At 47.4% G+C, this 18319-nt stretch overlaps 1 protein-coding gene across 2 annotated transcripts in view; it reads left to right on the forward strand.

The window, feature by feature from the left end:
* The window catches only part of LOC138676323 (TRPM8 channel-associated factor homolog), a 151252-nt gene that overhangs the window by 90124 nt on the left and 42809 nt on the right, over positions 1–18319 (forward strand). The window contains exon 7 of one of the 2 annotated variants that reach the window (XM_069765509.1): positions 15944–16281. The exons of the other annotated variant lie outside the window; for it this stretch is intronic. Coding sequence (XP_069621610.1) covers positions 15944–16281 — 338 coding nt within the window. The remainder of the gene's footprint in view (positions 1–15943; positions 16282–18319) is intronic. 2 annotated transcript variants of the gene reach the window in all.

Below are 18319 nucleotides of genomic sequence, written 5' to 3' on the forward strand. Positions count from 1 at the left end.
TTTGGTAACCCCAGTGCACCCTATCAAAAGCTTTTTCAGCATCAAGTGACAAAGATGCACTTGGGGAACCACAGAGCTCAGCAACTTTAATCAGATTAATAATTCTACGTGTCCCATCCTTTGCCTTGCATCCCGCCACAAGTCCAACTTGGTCAGGGGAGATAAGAGAAGGGATAATGTGGTGCAGTCTCATTGCTAATGTTTTTGAAAATATCTTCACGTCACTATTCAAAAGTGAAATAGGCCTGAAGTTACCTGGGCATGTAGACAGTTTACCTGGTTTCTTTAATTTAGTAATCATAGCCTCCAGATTAGATGTGAACACAGATAATTTTACCTGCCAATGCTTATAAAGTCGCAAAAGAAACATGGATATTTGTTGTAAATGGCGATAATATTAATTTGGCAAGCCGTCTGGTCTGAGGACTTTATTACTCTTTGTCATTTTAATAGCAGTCCTAATCTCCTCAGTGAAGGGAGCATTAAGACAGTTTAGCTGGTCTTGGGATACTCGGGGTAAATTAATATTTTGTAAATATTGATCAATCTACGACTGAGATGGTTGAGGAGTTTGAGGGTCTCTATGTAGATTATAAAGTTGGGTATAGTATTGGGCGAATAGACCTGCTATCGCCGTGGGGTTCTGAACATAATTTCCATGAGGGTCTACAAGGTGATCGATTCTGGTTCGCATTTCGTGTTTTTTAAAAAACTCTGCGTGCTAGTAGGACTCCAGCTCTGTCCCCAGTTGCATAAAATCTTGTCTTCATTTTTTTAAGATTATATGCATAAATAGAAAGGAGATTTTCTCCTAATTTAAAGGGACACTGTCACCTGGATTTGGAGGGAACAATCTTCAGCCATGGAGGCAGGGTTTTGGGGTTTTTGATTCACCCTTTCCTTACCCGCTGGCTGCATGCTGGCTGCAATATTGGATTGAAGTTCATTCTCTGTCCTCCGTAGTACACGCCTGCACAAGGCAAGATTGCACCTTGTGCAGGCATGTACTACGGAGGACAGAGAATGAACTTCAATCCAATATTGCAGCCAGCATGCAGCCAGCGGGTAAGGAAAGGGTGAATCAAAAACCCCAAAACCCCACCTCCATGGCTGAAGATTGTTCCCTCCAAATCCAGGTGACAGTGTCCCTTTAACCTCTGCAGAAATGTTTCTTTAGTGTTGTGAAAATACAGTCTGGCTAATGTGTCTCTAGGGAGATCAGGACATAGATATATATATATATATATATATATATATATATATATATATATATATATATATATATATATACCTTGGTTTACGGGTTCTATGAACTCTATCCACCATCAGATCTCTTGGGGTTAAATCAGGGAGAGCTGTTTGCTTTGCAGAAGTGATTGCAGGAAAGGATGTAAGGTGTCATCAGCAATCCCCACTGGGATGCCTCTTATGCAAACATTCGTCCTTCTAGATCTGTCCTCTAGGTCATATACTTTGTCACTAAAAAAGCTGCTGGCCAAGCAAGATCGCCTGGAGCGGACAGCAGCGCTCATGCAGCAACAAGTGCAGCAATATGGCCGCACGCTAAGACACCTCTTGAGGCGTGGGAGGTTCTGATTTTTTTTTTTTTGTTATTGAATTTGTTATTGTTGTATTATTTCATTTTTAAAAAAAATAAAAATAAGGTCAGTTTCTGAAAATAAAAAATTCAGAGTTTTTCATTAAAAAAATTTGGTTACCATTAAGTTGTGTGCTGTTTTTAATTACTTGCGGAGCTGGCCAGGTGCAAAGCTAAGGTAGACACAAAACAGTTGGTTGACCTTACTATATAGTGTGCGCAAAAATGTTAGACAGCGCAAAAGAGTTTGCAAACCGCATCCAAAAGTGCCTGCCTCCATCTTGTGCGTCCGCTTGCCAGATGCACAAGGTGGCTGCCGGAGATGTTTTATACATCATTATAGCGTAAACGTAGATAAGCATTGCGTCTAGCATTGCTGCATAGCCATTACTATACACAGAAGAAACAAACAAAAAAAAGATTTTTCTTACCGTTGATGAGCAATAAAAGAACCGATGAAGACGCCAGCAGTGGAGTACGGCGTTCCGAACAGAACGTTGCCGGGAGAAGATCTCACAGAAGAGGATTGTAGCAGGATCGTTCCGGACAGGACGCTGGAAAGGCAGAAGAACGTGTAGACGCAGCTCTCAAACAATATGGAATCAATCGCTGCAGAGTCGTGGTTTATATTCAGGGACGCCGGAACGTCACATCCTGGGTGTCTACCAGTGGAGAAACACACCTATCTGGCTGTGCTTGCAATCTGTCAGATCTTTACACCTCTGCTGTTTGACATGGGGCTAACAACTAGCGACAACGATCCGTGAGTCGCTGTTACGTCACTGTATCGCTTCGGCATCGTTTGAAAATTGGTGTGTTTGACGTCTCTGCAGCGATCTAAACAGCGACGCTCCAGCGATCGAGTTTTGGTCTGATCGTTGTCTATATCGCTGCAGCGTCGCTGAGTGTGACGGTACCTTTAGCTGCGCTAATTCTTCTTTCAGAGCCTCATTCTCATCAATCAGGACCAGGGCTGCCACTAGAAATTTTGAGGCCCCATACTGGCAAAATTTTTGGGGCCCCCTTGAGACTCCGCCCAGGCTCCACCCCAGCTCCGAGGCGGAGTCTCAAGGGGGCTTCACCCCTCGAACTGTCCACAGTACCCCCCGCTCTCTCTTGGAAAAACTCCACTTCTCACCTATCCCACATTAACAGTTCCCATCACTGGATCACACATATAGCCAGCAGCTTTTGATTTGGCCAAAAGATTTTTTAAGCCACCACCATAACACGGTAGACACTTTTGGCCGGGCCCTACTCTACTGTAACCTACTAAATATTTGTTAAAATATGCAATACAATTTAGGTATATTTTTATTTATTTTTCAATTTTTAAAATGACCAATAATATCACATACAATGAACAAATACCGCTACACCATGACCAGACCACATATTACCACCAGTGACCGAATAATACCACATACAAGGAACAAATACTACCGCGCCATGACCAGACCACATATTACAACCACAGTGATCGAATAATATCACATACAAAAAACAAATAAAGCTACACCATGATCAGACCACATATTACCACAACAAAGTGACCAAATAGCACATACAAGGGACAAATACCTCAACACCATGTCCAGACCACATATTACCACCACATAGTGACTGAATACTACAATACTGATCAGTAATAAAAAAAAAACACAATACTAATATCATCAGTGCAATTATACACAGGAGATCTGTACTTAGTATGCAATGTCTGTGTACAGGTAATACAGTGATCACTGGTGGCATTATACACAGCAGCTCTGTATATAATGTATAGGTCATACAGTGATCACTGGTGACATTATACAGAGGACCTCTGTATATAGTATTTAGTATACAGTGTATAGTGTCAGTGTATAGGTAACACACTGACTCACCAGTGACGTCTCTAGGTGAAGTCTTTCATCTTTGTTTTTCATCCAGCACAGACCGCTGTCACTTCTTCCAGCTAGGGCTCGTCTCTGCAGGAAATAACAGTTATCTCAAGCTCTGCTTGCAGAACACATTACTTAATTTTTCACAACTTCTACATTACACCACCTGAAGAAAAAAAGGCGACATAGTGTCACTCTACACAATAACAGGACCCCCCCCCCATTTAAAACAGTATCCTCAAAAAATAAAATAAATACATCTCTGCAGTAATAATATCCCTTAATTAGCTCCTATGGTAATAATATTCCCCATCCTGGCCCCGTGTGTCTCATTCCTGGCTTCAGCCCTATGTTCTCCCATCCTGCCCTCATGAGTATCCATTCTGTCCCATCTGTCTCCATCGTATCCATCCTGCCCCATGATCCAATCCTACCCCCATGTCTTTCATTCTGCACTATATCTCTATTCTTGCCCCACCTGTCTCTAGTCCTGCCCCCAGTGTGTACAGCATTCTGCCCCAAGTGTGTCCAGCATCTCTGCCCCCAGTGTGTCCAGCATTCTGCCCCCAGTGTGTCCAGCATTCTGCCCCCAGTGTGTCCAGCATTCTGCCCCCAGTGTGTCCAGCATTCTGCCCCAGTGCTCCAGCATTCTGCCCCCAGTGTCTCCAGCATTCTGCCCCCAGTGCTCCAGCATTCTGCCCCAGTGCTCCAGCATTCTGCCCAGCGCTCCAGCATTCTGCCCCAGTGTCTCCTGCATTCTGCCCCCAGTGTCTCCAGTCCTGCCTTCAGTGTCTCCTGCATTCTGCCCCTAGTGTCTCCAGTTCTGCCCCCATTGCTCCAGCATTCTGCCCCCTAGTGTCTCCAGCATTCTACCCCCAGTGCTCCATCATTCTGGCCCCAGTGCTCCAGCATTCTGCCCCCAGTGTCTCCAGCATTCTGCCCCCAGTGTCTCCAGCATTCTGCCTCCAATGCTCCAGCATTCTGCCCCCAGTGCTTCAGCATTCTACCCCCAGAACTCCAGCATTCTGCCCCCAGTGTCTCCAGCATTCTACCCCCAGTGCTCCAGCATTCTACCCCCAGTGCTCCAGCATTCTGCCCCAGTGTCTCCTGCATTCTGCCCCCAGTGTCTCCAGTCCTGCCCCAGTCTCCTGCATTCTGCCCCTAGTGTCTCCAGTCCTGCCCCTAGTGCTCCAGCATTCTGCCTTAGTGTGTCCAGCATTTCTTCCCCCAGTGTCTCCAGCATTCTGCCCCCAGTGCTCTAGCATTCTGCCCCCAGTGTGTCCAGCATTCTGCCCCCAGTGCTCTAGCATTCTGCCCCCAGTGTGTCCAGCATTCTGCCTCCAGTGATCCAGCATTCTGCCCCCAGTGTGTCCAGCATTCTGCCCCCAGTGCTCCAGCATTTTGCCCCCAGTGTGTCCAGCATTCTGCCCCCAATGTGTCCAGCATTCTGCCCCAGTGTGTCCAGCATTCTGCCCCAGTGTGTCCAGCATTCTGCCCCCAATGTGTCCAGCATTCTGCCCCCAGTGTGTCCAGCTTTCTGCTCCCAGTGTGTCCAGCTTTCTGCTCCCAGTGTGTCCAGCATTCTGCCCCCAGTGTGTCCAGCATTCTACCCCCAGTGCTCCAGCATTCTACCCCCTGTGTGTCCAGCATTCTGCCCCCAGTGCTCCAGCATTCTGCCCCCAGTGCTCCAGCATTCTGCCCCCAGTGTGTCCAGCATTCTGCCCCAGTGTGTCCAGCATTCTGCCCCCAATGTGTCCAGTATTCTGCCCCAAGTGTGTCCAGCTTTCTGCTCCCAGTGTGTCCAGCATTCTGCCACCAGTGTGTCCAGCATTCTGCCCCAGTGCTCCAGCATTCTGCCCCCAGTGTCTCCAGCATTCTGCCCCCAGTGCTCCAGCATTCTGCCCCAGTGCTCCAGCATTCTGCCCAGTGCTCCAGCATTCTGCCCCAGTGTCTCCTGCATTCTGCCCCCAGTGTCTCCAGTCCTGCCTTCAGTGTCTCCTGCATTCTGCCCCTAGTGTCTCCAGTTCTGCCCCCATTGCTCCAGCATTCTGCCCACAGTGTCTCTAGCCTTCTACCCCCAGTGCTCCATCATTCTGGCCCCAGTGCTCCAGCATTCTGCCCCCAGTGTCTCCAGCATTCTGCCCCCAGTGTCTCCAGCATTCTGCCTCCAATGCTCCAGCATTCTGCCCCCAGTGCTTCAGCATTCTACCCCCAGAGCTCCAGCATTCTGCCCCCAGTGTCTCCAGCATTCTACCCCCAGTGCTCCAGCATTCTACCCCCAGTGCTCCAGCATTCTGCCCCAGTGTCTCCTGCATTCTGCCCCCAGTGTCTCCAGTCCTGCCCCTAGTGCTCCAGCATTCTGCCTTAGTGTGTCCAGCATTTCTTCCCCCAGTGTCTCCAGCATTCTGCCCCCAGTGCTCTAGCATTCTGCCCCCAGTGTCCAGCATTCTGCCCCCAGTGCTCTAGCATTCTGCCCCCAGTGTGTCCAGCATTCTGCCCCCAGTGATCCAGCATTCTGCCCCCAGTGTGTCCAGCATTCTGCCCCCAGTGCTCCAGCATTCTGCCCACAGTGTGTCCAGCATTCTGCCCCCAGTGTGTCCAGCATTCTGCCCCAGTGTGTCCAGCATTCTGCCCCAGTGTGTCCAGCATTCTGCCCCCAATGTGTCCAGCATTCTGCCCCCAGTGTGTCCAGCTTTCTGCTCCCAGTGTGTCCAGCATTCTGCCCCCAGTGTGTCCAGCATTCTACCCCCAGTGCTCCAGCATTCTACCCCCTGTGTGTCCAGCATTCTACCCCCAGTGCTCCAGCATTCTGCCCCCAGTGTGTCCAGCATTCTGCCCCCAGTGTGTCCAGCATTCTGCCCCCAGTGTGTCCAGCATTCTGCCCCAGTGTGTCCAGCATTCTGCCCCAGTGTGTCCAGCATTCTGCCCCCAATGTGTCCAGTATTCTGCCCCAAGTGTGTCCAGCTTTCTGCTTCCAGTGTGTCCAGCATTCTGCCCCCAGTGTGTCCAGCATTCTACCCCCAGTGCTCCAGCATTCTACCCCCTGTGTGTCCAGCATTCTGCCCCCAGTGCTCCAGCATTCTACCCCCAGTGTGTCCAGCATTCTGCCCCGGGCCCCCCGGATCGCCGCTCTCAATAATTCTAATAAAAAAGTTCTTCTTACCTGACCGCGCTCCTGCGGCGAAGGCAAAGCTCCCTCCCTCCACTCAGCTGGAGCACGCACTTGCCGGCAACTGACGTCAGACGCCGGCAACGTGTGCGCTGCGGCTGACATCAACTGCCAGCCTCCGATTGGCTGGCGGCTGTTAACTATTGACATGCGGGTGCGGGCCCGCACGTCAATAGTGTTGCCGCAGCGCCGCTAAGGGCCCGGTTTAGCTTGCCAGTAGGGGCCCAGTGAGCAGATGAGACGGGGCCCGATGCGGGCCCCCTCTGCCCACCGGGCCCCATACGCCAGTCAGGGCAGTAATGCCCTGATGGCGGCCCTCATTAGGGCGTTATATGATGTGGTGACTACTGCCATCTTATTTTCCACATAGGAAGTTCGTTCTCCCAGGCTGGAGATTGCTCCTTTCATTTCCCCAAACATGGATTTCAAATCCTCTCTTAAGACTACATTCACATTTGCGTCTTTGGGTGCAGCGTCGTCAATGCATACCGACGCATGCGTCATGTGCCCCTATCTTTAACATGGGGGGCGCATGGACATGCGCTGGTATGCGTTTTGATACGTTGTACGACCCTTGCGTCAATTTGGCGCACCAGACAGGGCGCGTACGACGCATTTTTCCTGCATCACATTTTCGATAATCAACGCATGCAACGCACTTGCATCATACATGCGTCTAAAAATCACATTAGTGTCAATGTAACACGCATAGGGCGCAGGTGCCTGCGTTGACCTGTGTTGGTCGACGCATGCGTTTTTTGAGTTAAATGCAGGTGATGTAGTGTCTTGACACTTTTTTGGGCGTTTTGAATCTTCATTAAATTTAGAGAACAACGCACGCGTCAAAAAACGCTGCGTTGTGTATGCGTTTTACATGAGTTATGCGTTACGTCGACGACGCTGCGCCCAAAGACGCAAATGTGAACGTAGCCTTAATGAAGCTCTTAAGGAAGAGAGGAGACTCTCCATATCTCCTTTTGTGAGAGGTACATTATGCCCCTGCTCCCCTGTGTTCACTGCACCTTCCCCCATGCCATGTGAGGAGTGAGAAGATCCAGAGGGAGATGCAGGCACCATTTTACCTGAACTCCCAGCAGTCTTCCCTCTAGAAAAAAAAGTCCTCCAATCTTGGTGGGGATCCACGTTTCTGGGTTGATCCCCTGGTCATCATGCACCCGGAGCCTTCAGACACCTGCAGCCTGTGTTATGGAGGTACGGATTCTGACTGGAATCTGCTGTGTGCTGGTGTTAGGACCAGGGGCGGATTATCAGAGGGTCAATATGGGCGGTAGCCCAGGGCCCAGTGGTCTGGGGGGGCCCTGGGCTACCACACAGATTGACCCTCTGATAATCATCTGTGAATGCCGGCGGCCGCCGCCGGCATTTATGTGCCCCCGCCGTTCCCGGTGGGCAGAGAGAGGGGGCCCGCATCGGGCCCCTTCTCATCTGCTCACCGGGCCCCTTCCGGTGCTGCGGCGGTTTCCTATTGATGTGCGGGCGCGCGCCCGCACGTCAATAGTTAACAACAGCCGCCAGCCAATTGGAGGCTGGCGGCTGATGTCAGCCGCAGGCACACACGTCGCCGGCGTCTGACGTCATTGTCAGTCGCTGGCGAGTGTGCTCTGTTGGAGGGAGCTCATCGCTGGAGCGCGGACAGGTGAGGAGACTTTGTATTTTTTTTTTGTTTTTTTTTTTCTTATAACGGTGGACACACTGAGGGCAATGCTGGAGGACACTGGGGCAGATTGCTGGAGGACACTGGGGCAGATTGCTGGAGGACACTGGGGCAGATTGCTGGAGGACACTGGGGCAGATTGCTGGAGGACGACACTGGGGCAGATTGCTGGAGGACACTGGGGCAGATTGCTGGAGGACACTGGGGCAATGCTGGAGGACACTGGGGCAGATTGCTGGAGGACACTGGGGCAGATTGCTGGAGGACACTGGGGCAGATTGCTATAGGACACTGGAGCAATGCTGGAGGACACTGGGGCAATGCTGGAGGACATTGGAGCAGATTGCTGGAGGACACTGGGGCAGATTGCTGGAGGACACTGGGGCAATGCTGGAGGACACTGGGGCAATGCTGGAGGACACTGGGGCAGATTGCTGGAGGACACTGGGGCAGATTGCTGGAGGACACTGGGGCAGATTGCTGGAGGACACTGGGGCAGATTGCTGGAGGACACTGGGGCAATGCTGGAGGACACTGGGGCAATGCTGGTGGACACTGGGGCAATGCTGGAGGACACTGGGGCAGATTGCTGGAGACACTGGGGCAGATTGCTGGAGGACACTGGGGCAGATTTCTGGAGGACACTGGGGCAGATTGCTGGAGGACACTGGGGTAGATTGCTGGAGGACACTGGGGCAGATTGCTGGAGGACACTGGGGCAGATTGCTGGAGGACACTGAGGCAGATTGCTGGAGGACACTGAGGCAGATTGCTGGAGGACACTGAGGCAATGCTGGAGGACACTGGGGCAGATTGCTGGAGACACTGGGGCAGATTGCTGGAGACACTGGGGCAGATTGCTGGAGACACTGGGGCAGATTGCTGGAGACACTGGGGGAAATGCTGGACATACTGGGGGAAATGCTGGACATACTGGGGCAGATTGCTGGACACACTTGTGGTAATATTCTGGACACACTGTCTGGGGGCAATGCTGGACGCACTGGGGCAGATTGCTGGACACACTGGGGGCAATATGCTGGACACACTGAGGCAATATGCTGGACATACTGGGGCAGATTGCTGGACACACTGGGGGTAATATGCTGGACACACTGGGGCAGATTGCTGGACACACTGGGGCAGATTGCTGGACACACTGTCTGAGGGCAATGCTGGACACACTGGGGGCAATATGCTGGAGACACTGGGGCAGATTGCTGGACACTGGGGCAATATGCTGGACATACTGGGGCAGATTGCTGGACACACTGGGGGCAGGACTGGAGGCATGGGCAGAATGTAGACACGGGGCATGATTGGAGACACGGGGCAGAATGAAAGACATGGGGCAGGATTGGATCATGGGGCAGGATGGATACGATGGAGACATATGGGGCAGGATGTGGAGATCATATGGGGTAGAATGGATACTCATGAGGGCAAGATGCGAGAACATATGGCTGGAGCCAGGAATGAGACACACGGGGCCAGGATGTGGAATATTATTACCATAGGGGCTAATTAAGGGATATTATTACTGCAGTGATGTATTTATTTTATTTTTTGAGTATACTGTTTTAAATGGGGGTCGGTCCTATTACTGTGCAGAGTGACACTATATCGCCTTTTTTTCTTCATGTGGTGTAATGTAGAAGTTGTGAAAAATTAAAGGGACTCTGTCACCTGAATTTAGAGGGAACAATTTTCAGCCATAGAGGCGGGGTTTTCGGGTGGTTGATTCACCCTTTCTTTACCCGCTGGCTGCATGCTGGCTGCAATATTGGATTGAAGTTCATTCTCTGTCCTCCGTAGTACATGCCTGCACAAGGCAATCTTGTCTTGTGCAGGCGTGTACTATGGAGGACAGAGAATGAACTTCAATCCAATATTGCAGCCAGCATGCAGCCAGCGGGTAAGGAAAGGGTGAATCAAACACCCGAAAACCCCGCCTCTATGGCTGAAAATTGTTCCCTCCAAATTCAGGTGACAGAGTCCCTTTAAGTAATGTGTTCTGCAAGTGGAGCTCGAGATAACTGTGTTATTTCCTGCAGAAACGAGTCCTGGCTGGAAGAAATGATGGCGGTCTGTGCTGGATGAAAGATGAAGGACTTCACCTAGAGACGTCACTGGTGAGTCAGTGTTACCTATACACTGACACTATACACTGTATACTATATAGAGGTCCTGTGGATAATACCACCAGTGATCTCTGTATTACCTCTACACAGACATTGCATACTAAGTACAGATCTCCTGTGAATACTGGCACTTATGGTGATAGTATTGTGTTGTTGTTTTTTACTGATCAGTATTGTAGTATTCAGTCACTATGTGGTGGTAATATGTGGTCTGGAAATGGTGTTGTGGTATTTGTCCCTTGTATGTGATATTTGGTCACCAAGTGGTGGTAATATGTGGTCTTGACATGGTGCGGTGGTATTTGTTCCTTGTATGTGATATTATTCGATCACTGTGGTTGTAATTTGTGGTCTGGTCATGGCACGGTGGTATTTGTTCCTTGTATGTGATATTATTCGATCACTGTGGTTGTAATTTGTGGTCTGGTCATGGTGCGGTGGTATTTGTTCCTTGTATGTGATATTATTGGTCAAAATATACCTAAATTGTATTGCAGATTCTAACAAATATTTAAAAGGGTACAGTAGAGTAGGGCCCGGCCATTTTTCTGGAATAATCTGGTTCGGGTATATCATGACCCCCGTCACATGACCCCCGTCACATGACCGGGGGGGGGGGGCCCACAGTGTCTGAACAGCCCGGGGCCCTGGCTACCCTTAATCCACCCCTGGTTAGGACCACAGTCTTAAGAGCCCTGGAGTTCTGCAACTGCTGCCATCTGCTTGCAGGCCACGCCCCCTGAAGAGTTAGCCTTTGTTTAACTAGGACATGATATATGTTTCCTACTTAAACTTTGTTAGGGTTTTTTTTCTGGTCAGATTGTTCAAACATATTGATTATACAGTGTGTGTGTGTATATATATATATATATATATAAATATATATATATATATATGTATACAGTTATGGCCAGAAATATTTGGACAGTGACACAATTTTCGCGAGTTGGGCTCTGCATGCCACCACATTGGATTTGAAATGAAACCTCTACAACAGAATTCAAGTGCAGATTGTAACGTTTAATTTGAAGGGTTGAACAAAAATATCTGATAGAAAATGTAGGAATTGTACACATTTCTTTACAAACACTCCACATTTTAGGAGGTCAAAAGTAATTGGACAAATAAACATAACCCAAACAAAATATTTTTATTTTCAATATTTTGTTGCAAATCCTTTGGAGGCAATCACTGCCTTAAGTCTGGAACCCATGGACATCACCAAACGCTGGGTTTCCTCCTTCTTAATGCTTTGCCAGGCCTTTACAGCCGCAGCCTTCAGGTCTTGCTTGTTTGTGGGTCTTTCCGTCTTAAGTCTGGATTTGAGCAAGTGAAATGCATGCTCAATTGGGTTTAGATCTGGAGATTGACTTGGCCATTGCAGAATGTTCCACTTTTTGGCACTCATGAACTCCTGGGTAGCTTTGGATGTATGCTTGGGGTCATTGTCCATCTGTACTATGAAGCGCCGTCCAATCAACTTTGCAGCATTTGGCTGAATCTGGGCTGAAAGTATATCCCGGTACACTTCAGAATTCATCCGGCTACTCTTGTCTGCTCTTATGTCATCAATAAACACAAGTGACCCAGTGCCATTGAAAGCCATGCATGCCCATGCCATCACGTTGCCTCCACCATGTTTTACAGAGGATGTGGTGTGCCTTGGATCATGTGCCGTTCCCTTTCTTCTCCAAACTTTTTTCTTCCCATCATTCTGGTACAGGTTGATCTTTGTCTCATCTGTCCATAGAATACTTTTCCAGAACTGAGCTGGCTTCTTGAGGTGTTTTTCTGCAAATTTAACTCTGGCCTGTCTATTTTTGGTATTGATGAATGGTTTGCATCTAGATGTAAAGGCTATAAAGGCACAGATGATTGGCCTCGGGGAGACCAAAACATCTGTGGATGGATACCATGCATGGCATAGGTGGCTTTCCTTCATAGGATGCTGCCCTTCCCGTGGTTGTTCCTTCCCGGGTAAAGGCCTGGCTATTCACTGCTTGCGTCGAGAAACACGTGATGGTGTCTCCGCAGCTTCTTTACATGCATCTGCATATTTCCCATAAGGGATGGGGGCAGTGTTCTGGAATCACTGCGTTGAGAAACACGTGATGGTGTCTCCGCGGTGTTGGATGTTTTGGTCTCCCCGAGGCCAATCATCTGTGCCTTTATAGCCTTTTTACTAGGCACTGCTCCTAATAGCCAGATTCCTACTCCACACTGATGAGGGGCAAAAACCCCAAAACAGCTGTCTGTGGATGGATACCATGCTTGGCATAGGTGGCTTTCCTTCATAGGATGCTGCCCTTCCCGTGGTTGTTCCTTCCCGGGGAAAGGCCTGGCTATTCACTGCTTGCGTCGAGAAACACGTGATGGTGTCTCCGCAGCTTCTTTACATGCATATATATACTAGATGGTGGCCCGATTCTAACACATTGGGTATTCTAGAATATGCCTACATAGTATAGTGCACAGCCACGTAGTATATTGCCCAGTCACATAGTATATTGCCCAGCCACGTAGTATATTGCCCAGCCACATAGTATATTGCCCAGCCACATAGTATATTGCCCAGCCACATAGTATATTGCCCAGCGACGTAGTATACAGCACAGAGTCACGTAGTATATTGCCCAGCCACGTAGTATACAGCACAGAGCCACGTAGTATATTACACAGCCCACATAGCATACAGCAGTGTGGGCACCATATCCCTGTTAAAAAAAATAATTAAAATAAAAAATAGTTATATACTCACCCCATGGGATCCACTGAAGCTCCGGCGATAGGAGCGCGGCTGCCGCCATCTTCCGTTCCCAGGATGCATTGCGAAATTACCCAGATGACTTAGCGGTCTCGCAAGACCGCTAAGTCTTCTGGGTAATTTCGCAATGCATCGCTGGGAACGGAAGATGGCGGCAGGCGCGAGCAGCTCGGCGGACTACGGAGGGTGAGTATAGCAGGTTTTTTGTTTTTTTTATCATTTTTAACATTACATTTTTTTACTATTGATGCAGCATAGGCAGCATCAATAGTAAAAAGTTAGGGACACGCAGGGTTAATAGCGGCGGTAACGGAGTGTGTTACCCGCGGCATAACGCGGTCCGTTACCGCTGGCATTAACCCGGTGTGAGCGGTGACAAGAGGGGAGTATGCGGGCGCCGGGCACTGACTGCGGGGAGTAAGGAGCGGCCATTTTCTTCCAGACTGTGCCCGTCGCTGATTGGTCGTGGCTGTTTTGTCGCAATCAATCAGCGACTTGGATTTCCTTGACAGACAGAGGCCGCGACCAATAAATATCCATGACAGAAAGACAGAAAGACGGAAGTGACCCTTAGACAATTATATAGTAGTTGGCCCCCCATTATAGAGCTGTGATTCCCACACTGACAGCAAGAGCCTGCAGCTGTGAGCAGAGGTAAAAAGTTTATCTCCAATTACAGACATTGGCTGATAGGACTACTACTCCCATCAGCCTACGCATGCTGTCGCTGATAACAAAGAGAACAGGCAAAGGCTGATGGAAGTATTCATAAGCTGGTGCCTGCGATATAAATAAATAAATTTAAATAATGACGTGGGTTCTCCTGTAGTTTTGATAACCAGCCAGGCAAAACTGAAAGCTGCAGGCTGCAACCTTCAGCTGTCAGCTATAGCAAGGCTGGTTATCAAGAATAGAGGTGTTCTCACACATTTTGAAAAAAAATATTTAAATAAATAACTGTAAAAAATGGAATGGGGTCCCCCCAGACAGCTGGAGGCTGGTATTCTCTGGCTGGTAAGGGGCCATGGGTATTGCCCCCAGCCTAAAAATTGCACCCTTCAGTTGCCCCAGAAACGGCGCATCTATTAGATGCACCAATTCTGGTGCTTTGCTCGGCTCTTCCCACTTGCCCTGTGACGGTGGCAAGTGGGGTTAATATTTGTGGGGTTGATGTCACCTTTGTATTGTCAGGTGACATCAAGCCCACAGCTTAGTAATGGAGATGCATCTATAAGACACCTATCCATTACTAATTCTATAGTTATATTGTAAATAAACACACAGTCATTATAAAGTACTTTATTTGAAATACAAAAACACTGTTTTACCCTCCTAATTAACAATAACAAACACAGTTATACTCACCTAACGCTCATTCCATTTAAGCTATCGCCTACTGTAAAAAAACAGAAAATAATAAACATCCATAATACCCATCCCATTAAAGACATAATCTCCTGTAAATAAACAACAATAAACAACCATATCCATCACCTGTCCGACATTCTGTCCCATGCTGTAATCCATGTCTGTGGTAAATAATTTGTAACCTGGACGTTGCCAAGATGCGACCATTCAGGCTGAAAACCACTGGAGAATTTGCAGCCTCAGTGACTAGTGGTGATGTCATCGGGGTTAACACAGGTCACTGAGTCTGCCAATGAACTGCGGTGATGTCAGTGAGATCGCTGCTAAAGCTAGTTCTGAGCTCAGGGAGTTCACCAATGTTCACCATGAGAACTTTGAACTGTGATGAACTCACTGAGCTCAGCACTATACCATATGACTTTTTTTCTCATGGTGCTGGCTGTGATATTACTAAGGTCACCATAGTTCATTGGCCCGGCTGGGAATGCAAAGTCAGTGAACTGTGCCATGTCTGGGGTGGCTGCAGGCTGCTATTTTTAGGCTGGGGGCAATATCCATGGCCCTTATCAGCCTGAGAATATCAGCCAGCCCAGCTGTCTGCTTTAACTTGGCTGGTTGTCAAAAATGCAGAGAATCCACACCAATATTTTTTATTTATTTAAATAATTTTAAAAAATGATGTGGGACCCCTCTATTCTTGATAACCACCCTTGCTAAAGCTGACAGCTAAGTGTTGCAGCCTGCAGCTGTCAGTTTTGCCTGACTGGTTATCAATAAGAAAAGGGAACCCACGCTGTTTTTTTTTAAATTTATTTATTCATATTGCAAGTGCCAGCTGATGAATACACACATCAGTGGTGCCTGCTTTTGCTGTTATCAGCGACAGCAGGCATAGGCTGATGGGAGTAGTAATCCCATCAGCTGACGCCTGTGACCAGAGGTAAACTTTTTACCTCTGGTCACAGCTACAAGTTCACGCTGTCATCCGACAACATGGCAACTTCAGCGCTCTGACCGGTGTTAATGATCTTACCACCGTTCAGAGCCGCCAGTGCGAGAAACACCCATTGATCGGTGGGCGGAACCCGAACAGTAGCTGCTCGGTATGAACCCCAAACTTTAGTGTTCGGGTTCACCCATCTTTACCTGTGTGTTACTCACATGACCTATCACATGATTTATCAGGGGATCATGCGACATGTCACGTGATACATTGGGTACTTGGGGGGGCCATGCCTTCTACATTGCCCGGGCCCTGGCTACTTTTAATCCGTCCCTGGTGTCATTATCTTATTGCTGCTATTATATAAATAGTGTTTAACATGTGTGAATACTTTACATTTTAGGATGGATGCATGCTGGATACCCAGTCATGTGTCTTCAACAGTCAGTCAAAGACTTAACAGATCTTAAAATCATAAAGAAAGATGGAATGTGGGGTCCCATACACGAACTTGGGCACAATCAGCAGCAGCGTGCTTGGGAATTCCCTCCTCACACTACAGAAGCCACATGTAACCTGTGGTCGATATATGTACATGAAAATGTGCTGGGAATCCCAAGAGATAAAGCTCATTCTGATCTAATACCAGAAAAAAGAGATGCCAGTATCAGAGAGTATTTGAAGAATGGGGCAAAATTGGCAGAATGGAATAAGTGGACTGCACTTGAGACTTATCTGCAGGTAAGACACAGAACTAATTTCCTTTTTTTAGAATTTATTTTGCTATAACCACAACATATCACTAAAGAAGCCATCCTTACTAATACATGGCAAAAATACCAGCTCACTACAGGATGTAGACAAACTCCAATGATATATGATGGCGCTAGCACAGTTATAAAATGTGGATAAATGATAAAAAGTGCTTATATTGTATGATCCAGCCATCAATATAATAAAAAGGGTATTCACATAACTCTGCATGAAATGATCACTAGCCAGTATCTGTACATTACAGACACAAATGGCTATTAAATGCTTGGAGGGTGTGTGAACAGGTGCTAGAAGAGTCCTGATTTTGAAAAAACTTTGTTTGGGGAAAACATGGATGGTTACATAATTGAAGTGAGGCAATAGGCCAGACTGAAGAAAAACATTTTAGGCCACATTTGTTAAAACTGTGAGTATTTGGAATTACGGTAATCGAATTGTGCTGGGTAGTGCACTCAAAAGTATTGGCGCAGCACGTGAGAACTCTTGGTGACAGGAGTGGAAGGTTCGGATTATAGAGGATGTTAGTTTTAGGTCATTAGCAGTAAAGAGGGCATGGGTAGGGTGGTAGACTGAGATGAGGGAGGAGATGTAGGGCGGTGCTGATCTGTGGAGCACATTGTGGGTCAGAGTGATAAGTTTTAGTGAAGAGCGAACGTGCTCGCCACTACTCGGTACTCGCCCAAGTATCACTATGCTCTGTGTACCGAGTATTTCCGGGATTATTTGGAAGGAGCTCAGGTCTCCTCCTTTTAATTTGTTTTTTTTTAGAGTGCCAATCAACATGCAGGGATTGTCTGCCATGCACTGTAATGCCGCAGCCATCTTTGTTGTGGTATTACAGTGATTGGATGGCCGCACAGCGTCATCAGGTTTATAAGAGACCTGGCGCCGCCATGCTTGCCGCATTCTGCTCCTGACTCAGCTAATGTAGGGAGAGCTGCTGCTGAAATAGAGTCAGATTCTTACATTTATTAGTTAGTGTGGGTCTACTAGTGTTCAATTCACAAATCCTGATAAACCAAAAGTCCTTTTTAGGGCTAATTCGGGGGGTGCATAGATTGCAGCGCAAGGTAGCCAGGGGAGTCTATTGGCACATATCCACATCAGTGCAAGGCCGTCAGGCACTGTATGTGAGTATATATCTCACTGCATACCTCAAAAGCTCCATTCCTGTCTGCTGCTGCGTATTTTATATATATACATAGCTGCAGGAATCTGTAGCAATTTTTTAATTTTTTTTGCACCTTATACCTGATAATGTTATTAGAAAGCAATCCATAGCCCCCTTTTTTCTACATTTATTTGCTTGGTCACACTGCAGACTACAGCCAGGTCATTGCAATGCAAGAGTATGAAAACCTAACAATTTTAAAAAAACATTTTGTCCCAGGCATCAGATGTGAGGGCGTAAAAAAATCTGGCCTTTTTGTTGGTACTATATTATTTTTTGGAGTGTCTTACAACATTTTTGGATATCATTTTGCTGCTCCAAAAAATCTGTAGCTGGCCCAAAAATATTTAGCTACAGTTGTTATATTTATCACTGTGATTTGTACGCCACGCGTATCGCGCTACATATTTAACAATTTTAGTACTCCAATTTTTTTTTAGTGTCATAGTCTACATATTGACACAATTTTGGCGGGCAAAAAAAATCAAGGCAACATTTTGATCAGTCTGTTATCTCCGTCTGACACCTATCTTTGGTCTCCAAATTCTTGCTTTTCAGGAATGCATTGCCTTTTTTTGTCCGCTAGCCTTGGTCTATACAGTATTTTGTGTTAAAAAAAATTTTAAACAAATAAACAGGCCACATATTGAAACATTTTTTTCACCTATTACAAGCCTAATTTAATAATAATAATAATAATAATAATAATAATAATCTTTATATAGCGCCAACATATTCCGCAGCGCTTTACAGTTTAACAGTATCAAACAGACATAACTAACAACGTAACAATCCAATAATTAAAGCGAAATAAGACGACGCTGCTCATGAGAG

The sequence above is a fragment of the Ranitomeya imitator genome, chromosome 4 (assembly GCF_032444005.1).
Source record: "Ranitomeya imitator isolate aRanImi1 chromosome 4, aRanImi1.pri, whole genome shotgun sequence".
Classification (NCBI taxonomy): Eukaryota; Metazoa; Chordata; class Amphibia; order Anura; family Dendrobatidae; genus Ranitomeya; species Ranitomeya imitator.